A 16,499-nucleotide genomic window follows, 5' to 3' on the forward strand; every position below is an offset into this window, starting at 1 on the left:
AAATATATAATTACTTTCCCCCATCTAACCTTAGTCTATTACTTCACATAACCTGTTGATGCACGTATACTCACAAGTTGAACTTTTAAATGAAACTACCACAGGTTCAAAAATCTTAGTCAATTCATACATTCTTACTTTCCAAGATCACTCCTGCCCCAACATCAGCCCAAGTGGTAAATACAACTTTTTTTAACTGGATCTACTAATATAGATAAATCTCTAGGGAGACCACCAACACATGCTAGATAGCCTAGTGTGTACACCACCAGCACATCAATATGGAGGTTGCAGGTTCAAGTCCATCTAGAACCAATTTTTCATTGTTCAACCCCAATATTACCCAGTCAATTTCCCTTATGGGTTATCATTTGATTTACCTTTAAAGGAACACGTTGCCAAGGACCGGTCAAGATGGTCTTTGAAAAGTGTTTGCAACCGTTTGTTATAAAATGCATATGGGTAGAAAGATGTTGTAAAAGTAGAATACAATGATCCACACAAACTGCCTCAAAATTGCACGGTTTTCCTTTTACCTCATCGACTAACACGGCGGCCATTTATGGGAGTCGAATTTTGACTCCCATAAATGGCCGACCGTGTTAGTTTACAAAGTAAAAGGAAAACCACGCAATGTCGAGGCAAATTTGTGTGGATCATTGTATTCTAGTTTTAAAACATCTTTCTAACCATATGCATTTTATAAAAAACCAACTCGTCCAATCCAAGGCAGCGTGTCCCTTTAATCATTTCAATTGGTGACTTTTGGGAACACAAGGTGGCAGCAGACTTACCAGGTAAATCCGTTTTTCTCAGGAATATGCGCATGCTTAGAACTATACAAACAATAGACTTGGTAAGTCTGCTGCCACCTAGCAATCCAAAGTCTCGGACCAAACTTCAGAACCCAACAAGCAGAAAAGGAGACCATACAAATTATTATTTTTTATTTTGTGAAACTTTTATTTAAAGAGGTATTTTTTTACATTATCACAAAAACACCTATGTACAACTCACAATTCCGTCTTTGTTGAAAGGTGTAGACATATGTATGTATTTCTGTCAAGAATTGTTTGTTTTGTCTCATTGATAAAGAAAGCTACACAAATTCCCAAGTTGTTGAAATAAAAATCTCTCTCATATTTAAGGACTCTATCGGTTAGAAAATGAGTGCATCATGAAACCTTGGAGCCCCTCTTTAATAATATTTTCACTATAACAAACGGTTTCATGGACAAACTCGACCCATCCAAGGCAACATGTCCCTTTAAATTGGATTCGAAACCAGGGACCAAAGAGGTGACACCAATCACAAAGTGTCATGTGGCAAGGCAGTTTGGCTGGTAAACTCATTCTGGTAATCATAACATTGCTGTGCTTAGCTACTTTGTGTGCTTAAGCAGCTTAAGTAGTTAAGAACAACAAAATTGTGCTTACCACTAGCCAAACTACCATGTCTGTGTGTCCTATTTGTTAAGCAGTATTTTCTGTTTAAGCAGCTCTATGAGACTGTGCCCTATATACAGCAAGGCAATAGTTAATGCTGAATCGAATCCACAGAAGGTTTTCTTGATTTCTGGAAGAAAATGAAAAAGAGAGAAGGGGGAAAATAAATAAATGACACAAGAAAAAAATACTGAACTTAAAGCCATTGGACCCTTTCGGAACAGAAAAAATAATAAAAGTTCACATGATTTACAAATAACTTACAGGGTTTACAGAAGGTAATGGTGAAAGACTTCCCTTGAAATATTATTCCATGAAATGCTTCACTTTTTGAGAAAACATTAAAACAATATCAATTCTCGACATCGAGATTTATTTTAAACACATGTCATGACACGGCGAAACGTGCGTAAACAAGGGTGGGTTTTCCCGCTAGTTTCTCCCAACTCCGATGACTGATTGAGACTAAATTTTCACAGGTTTGTTATTTTATATATAAGTTGTGAGTGATACACGAAGTGTGGGCCTTGAACAATACTGTTTACCAAAAGTGTCTAATGGCTTTAAATTAGCGTCCAACTATTTATCTATGATGTCACTTTGTTTATATTGACTTTGAAAAGTTTTTCGCGCTTAAAACAAAATAAATAAACGTGCCACTTTAAAGCTTGGCACCCCTGAACAAAGATATTGACAAAGTAAGGAAACCGCCAGCATGAGCTAGTTAGCTCAGTTGGAAGAGTGCCGGCACGTTAATCTGGAGGTTTATGTTTCAAGACCCACTCTCGTAAATTGTTCTTTGTTCAACCCCCAAAAACCTTTAAACTTACAGTACACTGTGGGCAGAACATTTCCTTGTCCTCCAGCAAGACCGGCGTGACAAGCTCCGGAGGAAGACAGTTGACGTGAAACCACTGCTGGCATTCACCGTCACACCCAATCCACTCTTCTTCATCTCCACCAAACTTCTCGCTGCAGACTGGACAGATCGTCTTATCGTCACTAGCGGCGGCCTCAAGGCTCGGTTCCTCCGCGTCCTGAGTGGTCAACTTTTCCTGGTCTGTGGTTGTCACAACGACTTCTACAGACGTCATGGGAACGTTGGGGTCATTCTTGAAGGCTTCGAGGTAGAGTTTCCTCCAGACTGGAAAGAGGGGTGAGTCTGCGATGTCGAGATTATTCTCGATGCATGTGCGATAGAGTTCTCGTTTCGATTTATCTAATGTATCGTCGAGTTTCTGGAAGAGGAGCAACGCAGCGATTGGTTGATCACTCTCGGGAATGTCCACCTCAGACTCAGAGTCATCATTTAAAGCTTGGTCGTTGTCAAAGTCGACTTGGGACTGGTCGACGGTGGAGAGGAATTTCAGTGTCCCGGATGGGAGATGTTCATCGTCAACCATTTCACGATCTAAGGGATACACACCCGCCTGTAAGAAACAGCCTCGGATGAGTTCTCCTTGCTCCGCTTCCTGCCAAGCATCCCCGACCACACTTCCAACATTCCTGACGTTCACAGACACATGTCTGTTGCTCTTCACCCATTTCATTAGCCAGTTAGATTTGAAAGGTCCGTCTTCCCCTATATTGACCGGTTGGACAAGAGCGGCAGCTTTAGGCGGGACTCTGAAGAAGTGAATGTTGTGTTCCGAGGCGATGGCATAGGCCCCGTAGGTGATGTCGCTCTCGTTTAAATCAACAAGCAAAACAACTGGAACATTCTCTTCCACCTTGTGAACAAAGAAGTTGTTGATCCAGTACCCAAAGATGTCTCGGTTGGGATGGGATCTTTCTAGGAGTAATTCTTCTGCACCTTTTGGAGCACCGTTAAGGAAATCAAACTCCTTGTGAGAATTCTTCAAACCTTTGCAGATGATGAACGGCGGGAGGAGGTCGCCTCCTGCATTTGCGCAGATGCAAATTTTGATTTCTCTACGGTGATGCTCATCATCTTGAGCTTTTCCTTTCGGCTTTAAGACATTCATGACGATTCTCTCTGTCCTCTTGTTCATCTCAAATCCAGTTTCTCCGTAACTCCAGATTTGCCGGGGTTTATCAGCAACACACAAATCCGTTAGAAAACACTGAAGCTCATTAAACCATTCATCAAGCACAGAATTTGTCAGCTCTGCTCGACAAATCGATGTCATCTTGGACATTTTCAGTCCCTTCATAAGTTTGGGATGGCGTCGAACGAACTTATGATACCAAGTATGGGACGGTCTGTCGTTTGTAAATGGGTTACCGTCTTTCTTGAAGAATGTCTTAACGGCATCACACACCATTCCAGGTGCAACTGGGAAGCCTCTTTTCCCCATCGTTACCACCCAATTGACCAGGTCCTCCTCATCTTGTTCAAGTAAAACTTTGCGGGGTCCGCGCTTGGCATCAAGGGGTACCTCCCCGTTGTGACGTCGATAAAGTTTTGCTGCGTGAACTCTCCAATATGCCGCTGCTTTCGAGACAAACTTAAACTTCCCTAGGGCGAGGTCTTTCATTGCGCCTTTGATTCGGTCATTCTCAGTCATTTTTGCAATGGCCGGGGAGGACGTTGGATGATCAAGTCCGACTCGTTTATAATCCGTGCTTTTGTACTTCTTACGCTTCTGACCTCTCCCCTTCTTATGAATGACTTCCTTAGATATCTTGATCTTGATTTGTTGATCTGCCTCTCGTTTAAACCTTCTGCCTTCATTAGTTGCTGCTTTACTTGATGTTGTTGTTGACTTGGTCTTTCTTTTATCACGTGCTTTGACGACTCTACCCTTCTGGGTGGGTTGCTTTTGCTTCGTTTTCAGACGTGAAGACTTGAGACTGGCTTTTCTTTGATTACTTTGTGCTTTTCTTGCCATCTTGATCTGAAAATTGGATTGAGATTTTTGTAAGATTTAATTTACATGTATTTAGACTAATTTGAATATTTACAGTAATTATGATTACGCCCCAGCAGTCACCGACAGTGACACTGCACACTGGGTCTGTGTCTAGTTAATTAACTCATGTTTTATGTGCGGACGATAGGGCCTATGCTAACGCTATGCACAGAATTAATTTGACATTCACTGTTCCATTCAGGCTACAGAATGACAGAGCAATGTGTACATAATTTATTGTCAGTTTGCTGTGTGTGATTTACACGGATAACTTTCCGTATGTGCCACCACTTTTTCACTCATTTAAAAAAAATCGAAAAAGGGATATCTCTTTTCTCATCAAGATTCAAACAAACTACAAAAAAGGAAGGTTAAATTAGATTCAATCAGATACTATTTATAAATATATAAATATTTCATTCATATTGAATGAAAAAGTGGTGGCGCCATACGGAAACTTTTCAAATTGCACTGCTATCTAGCCCAGTGCACGGTGGCACTGACTGACGGCCTACCACTACAAGCAGAACAGAGGGCTACACAGTCAACAGTCATGACAGTACATTGCTCATTCCATTGCCGACCTATCTAACTAAAACTCAACATGCTTCACCAGTTTCGTGAAAAAAATACAGCCCCCAAAAAAGAATGGGACAGTAACAAATACCATGCAATTACACTAATAATTCATAACGAAATAAGAAACGTACCTCTTGATAACAGATTATCGTCAAAACATTTTACAATTCATCGTCGAAACGTTTCTTTCAACTAAAAATACGGACGTAGTACTAGTAGATCGACGACGAACTTCGACTGCCGTGAATATTTTTACCTCAGCTCGGCACTGAACACCGCCCTCTCGCGTCTGGCATTATTATTTTTCTTTTCTAATACCGTACCAAAGATTGAAGTGACACCACAGCCAGCAAGTCGATAAAAGAAGGGCAATTAAACCCGGGGAGGAAGTTCTGGTGTTTTCTTTTCTGACTCCCACAAACAAAAACCTACATGCATAGATGATGTTGGGGGGGGGGGGGGCTTCTCCTCCCCTAGTAAAACCCAACCTTTGCGCGCCACTCTTGCCTCTAAGTCGGAGTCGAAGCATGGCTTTTCGAGGTCTCAACGAGGTTACAAAACGATGCCGGTGTCAGATGCAATTGTGTCCGCCATGCAATAATGTCCACTCCGGACACTTTTGCATGTGCAATCGTGTCCGGGGCTATGCAAAAACCGTCCGGCGGACATGTACACGTATGTGCGCGCGTAAGCGAGCGTGCATGCACTAAAGTGACGACGTATAATTTATATGCAGCATGAATATTCATCAGGTATTTTATGATTGCAGCGAATACCCAACGGCCGAACATTTCCCATGTCATTCACGACATGCACTTAGCTTGTAAAAAATGGCGAACGTGTTCCGTCGACCAAGGGCGTTTAATTTACTGCGAGGACGGAGGCGCGGACACATTACTGCATATGCAAATGTGTCTGGGCGGACACAATTGCACTATGCAGTAGCGTCCGGGCAGACACGATTGCATAATTATGCAAAACCGTCCGGCGGACATTATTGCATACGCAATAATGTCCTCCGCATAGTATTGCATAGAGGACATAATTGCATGCGACACCGGGTCAGATCATCGTTTTGTAACCTCGTTGATACTTCGAAATGCTTCGACCCCGCGGTATTAGGTACTGTTTTGTGCCGTGCGGTATAGCATCTATGCATTTCGTGAAGTCAGAGCGGGCCGGTGCTTGCATAAAGAGCCTTATATGACAAGGCTACATTTTCTCCAAATCAGACACATTTTAGTTGCAATTATTTACAGCTGAAACATAGCAACATTTATTTACACTTTGACAATAATATTGACGAAATTAAATACTTCTTCTTAAATAAACGAGTATTCCAACTTGCCATTTCCCTTTCCAATAAAACGCATACCTACTCACTAAAATTGAATTAAAATAATATTATTGAAATAATTATTATTGTACGTGGGTTGTTTTTGTGTGTATTTTTTTGATTTACCGCAGTTTGCTAATTAGATTTAAAATACTCCCCTCCTTTACCGTTGAATTGCCCCCGCCGCAAAAAAAAAGGTTCAAGGAAACCGAAAAATACACACAACAACCCAAGAAACATTGCGTTTGGATGAGCATTCCCGTTGAATATGAAACAGGGACAATGTTTACTATGTCACATGAGCATAGCACAGAATACTTATTGATCCCAATTCACCAAGACGAGGTAAAGTAGACCTCTTATAATAACAGCCAAAGAAAGTTGTCTATACAATGTTTCGCTCAATGCTAAGCCAGACAGAGTCGTGCGAAGATACAATGATTCGGCCATCTGCCCGAAGGCAGAGACTGTTATTTTTAATCATGGTCAAAAAGATGGTAACCATAGTGTTGTCTTGCCCTTCGCTGAATTCTGATGCAGGAATAAAATGTGTTTACTTTGTGCTTTCTAAGCTACTATTTTGTGAACGACGAGTAATATTGTCAACCATGAAATAAACTACAAAGCATGCACATAGACGTCAGTGATATTTGCCTGCAAAATAATAGTATAATCCCTTTTGAAAACCGACCTTTGGTATTTTGAAATAATAGCGCAATTTTTGTTTCATGTTTTTGTATCTTCTTGATGAAAGCAAGAATTGGGTCACCAGTTCCCTTCTGAGATATAGGGCAAGGCCTATAACATTTGTGTATACTTAAAATGGGAGGGTGGGGCAGTAAGACCAAGTAATGTCCCCACCCTGGGGGAAATGCTGTCGAAATGCTTGTAAAGAAAAACATTTGACCCACATTTTCCCCACAAAACATGGCAGCAGTCTAGAGTTTATCAATAATATTGTAAACCGACTGAGAGAATGGGTGCGTTCGATTAGCTTCCCCGGGCCGACCCCCCGATCTGCCCCCGGTACGTTCGATAAGGATAGGGGCGATCAGAGTCCTGTCCCCTGAATATTCACTACAGAGATCGAAACAAAAATGCACACACTAAAACGATGAGTATACATTAAATAGTCCCGTTGTGGCGGTTTCAGTCTTCCGCCGTGTTCAGTTTTCCGGGTGACGTAGCCGGACATTTCACCACGTTGTTGGAACGGTTTAAGCTTTCCGGCGTGTTCAGTTTTCCGGGTGACGTAGCCAGACAAAAATACAGCCGCGAGTACCCTGGCGAGTACTGTAGTTCTCTCAGTGACCCCAAATTGTTTATTATTACGATTCTTTTCTGTTAAGTCACATTCTCTTGCCCCATCTTTACACGTATTCATGCGTACAACTGTAAGCAGGTCACACTGCTTGTGCCACACCAAATTCTCTCATACGATCCACGCGTTCGCCGCTCGTTGTACTCGTGGACGCCGCCATGACAGCTACCGGAGAGTAACACGGATGACTCAATACAGCACTAAAAATTGACTACTTTTGCTTGCTGTGCGCAGGCATCGCATGACGTAATGTTACCGTATTTGGTCATTCGGAAAACTGAACACGGCGGAAAGTTGAAACCGCCATACCGTGTCTTTGCTCCACCTGCCACCATCTAGAAAAGAGTGCTTAAACAACGGGTTCTTAACTCAAATAACAAAGTTCAGTGGATTTGTTATGGGCCCTTGTCAGATGCAATTGTGTCCGCCATGCATAACTGTCCGCTCTGGACACTTTTGCATATGCAATTGTGTCCGGGGCTATGCAAAAACCGTCCGGCGGACATGTATGTGCGAGCGTAAGTGAGCGTGCCAGCACTGAACCTGATGCAGCATGAATATTCACGTATTTTATGATTGCAGCGAACACCCAACGGCCGAACATTTCCCATGTCAATTATGACATGCACTTAGCTTGTAAACAAAATGGCGAACGTGTTCCGTCGACCAAGGGCGTTTAATTTACTGCAAAGACGGTTTTGCACGGGGGCGGACACAACTGCATATGCAAATGTGTCCGGGCGGACACAATCGAAAAGGGCCTCAGATTCCGGGTCTACTGATCTAGAAATGGATCAAACTCGGATCCGGGTCAAGTTCTGATCTGCAAATAATGTTTAAAGTGCAGTGTGGTTTCACTGTTAATAATCACTATGCGTTATTTGTAAACGCAACCGGACCGGTGTATCTAGCTTCAGCCACTGACATTGCCATCGTCCCTTCTTCGGCAGAGTTAGACCTAACGTTCAGTCGGATAAAAGGTATGAGTTGGGCCACTGCCGCCCTGAAGTTTTTGTTCAGCCAGACATAAATAATGGGATTTGCACAAGAGTTGATAAACGCCAAGATTGTAAATGCTCGGTAGATGGTGCTCCGGAAATAGTCTGGTGACAGTACGCCGAAGTTAAACAATAAGAACCCCATTTGGTCTGGTAGCCAGCAAATGATGAAGGTGAGGACCACGATGAGGACCATCTTAATCACTCTACGTCGACATCTGAGTAAGGAAAACGCTGGTGAAGATGTGGATTCGTTCCGCTTCAGAAGGGACCTCGCTTGCATCTGAAGTTCTCTTATGGCGCGAAAGTGAGACACCACCATCAGAGTAACGGGAATGACAAACTCTACAGTGAATATCATACAACCGTGGGCCATTTGGAAAGCACTGCTCGGCCATGTCAGTTCGCAGTTGTTACCCTCGCTAACTCTGGTGACGAAAAAACTTCCACTGTTCATAACAATTGCAGCGGTCCAAATTGCTGCAATAAAACACTTGATGCGGTTCTTGCTGAATATGAGCTTGTGCTTTAGAGGGTGTACCACAGCGAAATAGCGTTCAAGAGACAGCAAAGTCAGGATGAAGATTGAAGCCACGATTGACATCCACATTATGACGGCAGAATATGTAAAGATACAGTAGACTCTACCCACTGCTGAGTTGGGTACGTAGGTTAGAGACGGTAGGGGGATTATAGCTACAGATGTAATGAGATCAGCAACGGCTAACATCACGATGAGTTTGTTGGAGTTGCTTCGATTACGGAGTTTCTTAACATACACAACGATGACTAGAATGTTACCAAAGATACCGAAGAGTGCCAGGATGAGCTGCACAATGAAGAACCAATCCCAAGTTATAGAAGCGACACCGTAGATATCCCTTGTGGTAGAAGTAGGATCCCAATCGGTGGCATTCAAAACGAAATCCATACTTGTCATGTCTGCATCCCACAAATCAGTGCCGTAAATACCGCGAAGTGAACGGTAGGCTGATAAGATCCGATCGAACAGTCAAGTGATTCAAAGTCTAAATACTAAAAATTGATACTCTGTAGACCGCAGACGAAGTATGTAACACCACGTACAATAAACAAGCATGATCTGGTGACTGACTAGCATTGTCAATAAATAGGTTGCTCTCAGCATTAATATTGGCGACTGCCTTTAAAAGCTCTGCCTTTGCTAAAAGCTCTGCCTTCGGGTACGAACTTTGTGAAAAATATTGTCTGAGACCCCAACAGTCGATATGCAATTATCCGATGCCTGGCTTACGGCCTATAGTCAAACACCCGAACAGAGTAAAACGAGACATCGAAGAGATAATCAAAGGACGCAATTTCAATACTTCGGAGTGAAGGTTGGCGAGCCATGCTAAATATTGTTTGCGTTTACTCCCCGAAGTCTATCTCGACGAATCAGAAATCCTTTCTAGTATGTAAATGTAGAAGCCGATAGGCAAGATGGGTATAAGTCATGCAATGTTTACTTTGTGCTAGTTCTGCCTTGTGTATATACAGACAACGAAAGACTAAACTTATATAGCCTCGATCCATTTTATATTTCCCAAAATTAAAAGTAAACAATGAAGTAACGGATGAAAAAGTTGTACAATAGGCCAAAAATAACATTGTATAAAAATAATCGGGGTTTTTAACTTGCATTTTTTATTTATTATATGTAACGTTGGAAATAATGTAATTGATTGTTTTAGGGAAGTAATTATAGTGTATGAAAACGTAAGTTTGCAGATTAATTTTGAAACATAATTATCTGTGTAAAATAGCATTTCATGAATTAAAGAAACCATTCTAGCATAAATTTGAACTTTTCTTAGCATCAGACCAGCCCACCATTAATATGACTTTCGTATCCAATCCAATAATACACACTTTAAACACAAAACAGCCACTCAAAATCAATCTAAAATAACTTCTGATTTTGGAAACGAGATTATATTTAGTCAAGCCACCACCTGAGAGAAATTGAACGCGTCTTGCTAATTTAATTACTGCTCCAATATCGGAACTGTGCACTATGCGTTATTATTGATTTCACGAAACAATTGAACTTTTCAGCTGTATTGTAAGCGAACGGTATAAAGACTCGACCTACATTTGTTGTTTACCAGAGACTGGAACTATAGACTCGAACGTATTATGTATAGAGCTAATGAAGTTACTCCACGTATGGTTGAATAATTTTCCGCATACACTCAAAAAATGAGCAAAACTATTATTGTATTTGTCACCTAGGGGAAATTTATTCGATTGTGCACGCAGTTTGTGATATTTCTTATTTGATATATAAGAAGAGAGCACTCTCTTCTTATATATCAAATAAGAAATATCACAAACTGCGTGTATCTGATGTAAACAGTTACGAACGAGATATTTGTGAGAAACATTGTAAGAAACGGCTCCCTCTGAAGTGACGTAGTTTTCGAGAAAGAAGAAATTTTCCACGAATTTGATTTCGAGACCTCAGATTATAGAATTTGGGGTCTCGAAACAAGCATCTGAAAGCACACAACTTGGTGTGACAAGGGCGTACTTTTTCTTCCATTATTATCTCGCAACTTCGATCACCAATTGAGCTCAAATTTTCACAGGTTTGTTATTTTATGCATATGTTGAGATACACCAAGTGAGAAAACTGGTGTTTGACAATTACCAATAGTGTCCATGTCTTTAACTAAAATTTACTACCTAGACGAAAGATATTGAAAATCGGCTGGGACTACTTCTTTAGCCTACATAGGATCGTTGTTAAAGCCATTGGACCTTTTCGGTAAACAGTATTGTCCAAGGCCCACACTTCGTGTATCACAACTTCTATATAAAATAACAAACCTGTGAAAATTTAGGCTCAATCGGTCATCGGAGTCGGGAGAAAATAACGGGAAAACCCACCCTTGTATCCGCGCGTTTCGCCGTGTCATGACATGTGTTCAAAATAAATCCGTAATTCTCGTTAACGAGAATTGATATTGTTTTACTGTTTTCTCAAAAATTTAAGCCTTTCATGGAATAATATTTCACGAGAAGTATTTCACCACTACCTTCTGTAAACCCTGTAAGTAATTTGTAGATCTGTGAACTTTTTTTTTCTGTACCGAAAGGGTCAAATGGCTTTAACTGCACTACCGCGGAATGGGTTCTTAAATATTAGTCTCGATCACAAAACATTATTTCAAAGAGAGGAAAATAATTATATTTCAACAGGATTGATCAACAGGATTCTATATATGCTTCATGATATTTTGTCATCTTTCTAAATAACGAAACCCATTTTAAAAACTCCATACTATAAAGCAATGAGTCGGCTATTATTGTATTTCTCAGTCAGGAAAATGAATTTTCCTGTGCCCGTAGTTTTATGATATTTTTTATAATTTAATAATTATGAGAGACAAATGGTGAAGCAATTTTATAATACAATATCAAATAACTCAAACACAAAACAGCTACAACGAAATTGCTGAAGAGGGGCAAAGTAAAATCCCAGTGCGCTATACACAATCGAATATACAGTAATTTAAAACTTCATTCTATATACCTCCATGATTAAAGTAAATATTAATATGAAAGAATGATTAAAGGGGCACATTGCATTCGGATTGGGCGCTTTTGGCTATACAAAGCGCTTGTATTAAATGAACATGGTTGGAAAGATGTTTTAAAAGTAGACTTAAAAATGATACACACAAACATCCCTCGAATTTTGTGTGTGTTTTTCTTCTTTCTTCTTGAGGTCCGCCATTTTGTGGAACACAATCGACTGGACTCCACAACAAATACTGAACGTGAACGCGAAGTAGAAAGAAGGGATCGTGACAAAACATCAATTTATGTTTTTAAAACCATTGTTTTAAAAAACAATGACGGAATGGTAAATAATACAACAGCACCAGACTGATTCAAAGATTGGCATTGGACACCCGCCTTTGGATTGTCAAAGACCAGTATTCTCGCTTGGTTTATCCCAACATAATAATACAAAATCTGTAAACATTTTGACTCAATGGTCACCGAAGTTGCAAAGGAATATGCTTTCAGATGCCTAATAAAAGCCTGCAGTCTTTTGGTAATTTAGTGAAATATTACCCCTTTCTCAAAAACTACAGAGGGAGCCGTTTCTCACAATGTTTTATACTATCAATAGCTCTCCAGTGCTCGTGTATGCTAACAATTATTTTGATTACACCAAACTTGCCTTTAAATCAATCCACACAGTAGGCTTTTGGAGAACAATAAATAACAAGAGAATCGGCATCTCTTGTGTTGAACGCGTGTCCATGATCAAAGTACATTCTTAGTCTGCAATGAACCCACTTAGAAATGACACAAGCTAATTGAGAGTCTTTGTTAAAAGGTTCGCCATGCAGGACTCTCAAAAACATCTTTGAGAATGAACATAATAAATAACAATGGCGGTTAATTTTTGTTCTATTCCAATGTAGAGCCCTACTTTGCCACTTAGAATTAAATTCGAGGGAGAGAACCCATTAGCAGGGGCTGCTATTGCAACCTTGAAGTTCGCTAAGAGGCTTCCGTGCTGCACATATTATAGGGCCCGATTTCATAAAGTTGTTAAAGCAGAAAATACTGTTAGATAAATGAATTTCTTTGCTAAGCAAAAATTTAGTGGGGCAGTCACAAAATTGTAATGTGGGAACTGAAATATAGGGGCGAGTACAACGGGAAATGCAAGAATTCAGAATGGTTCTGCAACCAGTGGGTGCGTTCGTTTAGCTTCCCTGGGTCGACCCCGTCGTGTGGCGTTTTTTCTTTCCAGGACGAACGTGTGCAGATAATTACCCACGTTCGTCCTGGAAAACAAAACCGCCACACACCGGGGTCGACCCAGGGCAGCTAAACAAACGCACCCAATGGGAACAGTCAGCTATTATATGTCACGTCTAGATACAATGCGAACTCCACACAATTCTTTTTGTATGACGTAATCATTAATTTTGCTCTGAGTTGCATGGCTAGCGTCCTCTGCTGGTTGCTTCCCGTTTATGATCATTCTGTTTTGAGGCCAAACACTGTCGCATGCAATTATGTCCTCTATGCAATACTATCCGGAGGACATTATTGCATATGCAATAATGTCCGCCGGACGGTTTTGCATATACAATAATGTCCGCCGGACGGTTTTGCATATGCAATTGTGTCCGCCCGGACGCTGCTGCATAATGCAATTGGGTCCGAAACCGCCCTTGCAGTAAATTAAACGCCATTGGTCGACGGAACACGTTCGCCATTTTTTACAAGCTAAGTGCATGTCGTGAATGACATGGGAAATGTTCGGCCGTTGGGTATTCCCTGCAATCATAAAATACCTGAATATTCATGCTGCATATACGTAGGTTCAGTGCATGCACGCTCGGTTACGTGCGCACATACATGTACAGTCATGTACATGGGGATTGTCCGCCGGACGGTTTTTGCATAACCCCGGACACGATTGCATATGCAAAGTGTCCGAAGCGGACAGTATTGCATGGCGGACACAATTGCATCTGACACCGGTACTGACGTCTGTATAATGTCTTCAACAGGTAAAGATCTTGTTATATCTGTTGAATCCTGGCAATTCTTAATGGGAAATTTAAGAATGTCAGCTGAACAAAAGATGCAACCCAATTTTGAATGCGCCTTTTATTCGCCAAGAAATCTACAGATTAAAGGTCAAATTCTACTGGAGTGAAACGACAGCTAAAAGTCCAACTCTGCCGAGCTTTGAAAAGACAGTTTAAATCCACTTTACTCGACAGCCATCTAAACTTATACCTCTGCTAGCCAATCTCTCACGCGTGACTAATGAACCATTAGAATGTCAATTGCAACTGTCGCCAATGTCATGAAACACTCGTGCTTATTATTGATTTCGTGACAAACGCAAGTAACTTATATTAATAACCCCTCTTTGGGTAACTTTTAACATAGACCTTTGAGCTCCCCTCTTAAGGGGGAATTTCTGTAAAAAGTTATTAAAGCACGAACGAATCGCTTGGAGAAATGATTGCTGACTGTTTAATTTTTTTCGTGAATTATTACAAAACCGAACAATGGATATTAGTTTTTGAAAGAGGATACACGATTTGGGCTAGCCGTTTGTCAAGACCTCCATGGCTACTGGATCCACGATCACAAGCGACTGGAACGGGAGAACGCGTGGTCTCCTGTTCAAGTCGCTCCGTTGGTTCTACGCCCTCTACCACTACCAGTGATTAATACAAACACTGGATCGCCCATGAAGACTAGCTATATACCTTTATAATGGTGCAGCCAACTTGAATTTCTCCCCTTAGTACCAATGTTATCAAACCGAGACTGGAAGAACAAAATAGTCTGGTTTCTATTTGCAAAATGATTAATGGCCTTCATTAGTGTTATTCCATACAAGGAACATGACCAAGATGGATGCAGCATGATAAATGCCGCGTATAGACTGGTCCCCTGTCTTTATCAAGGCACTTACTTTTTAGAACCAGTGATTTGATTCGAATATTTTCATTGGATAATAATGTACGTGACGTAAGCTTTCTATATCTGTGTTTTGATTGGTCCGAGGTAACGTTTGGCAGCCGAATATGAATGTAGGTGAAAGGTGAAGATGGAAGTGGATTGACTTAGGCTACGAGACCACTCTCTGGCGTTATTCACTAGCCTCGAAGTTTGACGTCAGTGTTCAGGCTAGACTAGCTATAGTGGTCTTGGATGAGACCCGAGGGGTCGAGCGAATAACCTCATACCCAGCTAGAGCCGTGTATCTCACATCTCTGTCTATACCATGCCTATAAAGACAGTGGACACTGTTGGTAATTGTCAAACACCAGTCTGCTCACTTGAGGTATCTCAAGATAATTATGCACAAAATAACAAACCGGTGAAAATTTGAGCTCGATTGGTCGTCGAAGTTGCGAGATAATAATGAAAGAAAAAACACTATTGCCACACGAACTTGTTTGCTTTCAAATGCTTGATTTCGAGACCTCAAATTGGAAATTACTGCTTTCTCGAAAACTACTTTACTTCAGAGAGAGCCGTTTGTCACAATGTTTTATACTATCAACAGCTTCCCATTACTCGTTACCAGGATAAGGTTTTATGCTAATAATTATTTTGAGTAATTACCAATAGTGTCCACTGCCTTTAATACACGAGAACAAACATGGGCTCCACGCTGGTAAACGATAACATTATTTTAATTACCGTCGATTAATCAAGTCGTGTATCCGTGTGTTTTTAAACTAGCAATGTTTACCATGACTACCTTCGAAAACAAACGGTGTTATCTAAAGAATTATTAACGAAATTATGTGAGACTAAAATCTTCCGGATGGCTTTCGATATCATAAAAAAAATATAGAGACACTGTTTACACCACGGAAAGTATTTTGTCAAGATTTAATGATCAAAGGCTGTGATCAATTTCACGGTCTAGGGTTTGAACACAGTTCTCTATAGATGATTGACGAATGAAAAACTTCTGGAATAATGGATTCTTATGTTCAAGATTAAAGTCCGTTTTAGAGAAAAGCTCGTCAAAATTGAAACTGTGTGAATCTTTGAATCAAAGTGCGATGTCACACTGGAGCGGAACATTAGGCCCAAACGAATTCATCTGAATTACTTAGCTATTCATACAATCTACCATGCAATCTACGTAGTATAAAGTGTGAAATAGATGGATTTATTGGGGAAAACATTGTTGCATTTGTTGATTAGTGACTCTTAAAGTTGATTATTAGTTGATTATCAGACGTATAAACTTGATCAGACACTGGGAAAGGTCACTCTAGGAATCCTCGATCCTAGTATGTGTGTGAGTCAGTGGCACCCCCCCCCCCCCCCAAAAAAAGAGATTTACACTTGGTTGTTTCCATAAATTTATAGTTACTTCTTCGTTTGTTTAAGGTTCGTCACTTTCTGATAAG

General features: G+C 40.7%; 2 protein-coding genes across 2 annotated transcripts; both read right to left on the bottom strand.

The window, feature by feature from the left end:
• Positions 1 to 744: 744 nt before the first annotated feature.
• LOC117302191 lies at positions 745 to 5,146 on the bottom strand. The gene is made up of 3 exons (XM_033786008.1): positions 5,030 to 5,146; positions 2,277 to 4,304; positions 745 to 1,576 (listed from the first exon to the last, which is right to left on the bottom strand). The coding sequence occupies exons 2-3, from the start codon at positions 4,296 to 4,298 to the stop codon at positions 1,538 to 1,540; spliced, it is 2,061 nt and encodes a 686-aa protein (XP_033641899.1). The 5' UTR covers positions 4,299 to 4,304; positions 5,030 to 5,146; the 3' UTR covers positions 745 to 1,537.
• Positions 5,147 to 8,303: 3,157 nt separating this feature from the next.
• Positions 8,304 to 9,493, bottom strand: LOC117302658 (galanin receptor type 1-like). Its single transcript, XM_033786641.1, has one exon. The coding sequence runs from the start codon at positions 9,491 to 9,493 to the stop codon at positions 8,426 to 8,428; it is 1,068 nt and encodes a 355-aa protein (XP_033642532.1). The 3' UTR covers positions 8,304 to 8,425.
• Between the last annotated feature and the right edge of the window lie 7,006 nt (positions 9,494 to 16,499).

This window comes from Asterias rubens, chromosome 18 (assembly GCF_902459465.1).
Source record: "Asterias rubens chromosome 18, eAstRub1.3, whole genome shotgun sequence".
In the NCBI taxonomy this organism is placed as follows: domain Eukaryota; kingdom Metazoa; phylum Echinodermata; class Asteroidea; order Forcipulatida; family Asteriidae; genus Asterias; species Asterias rubens.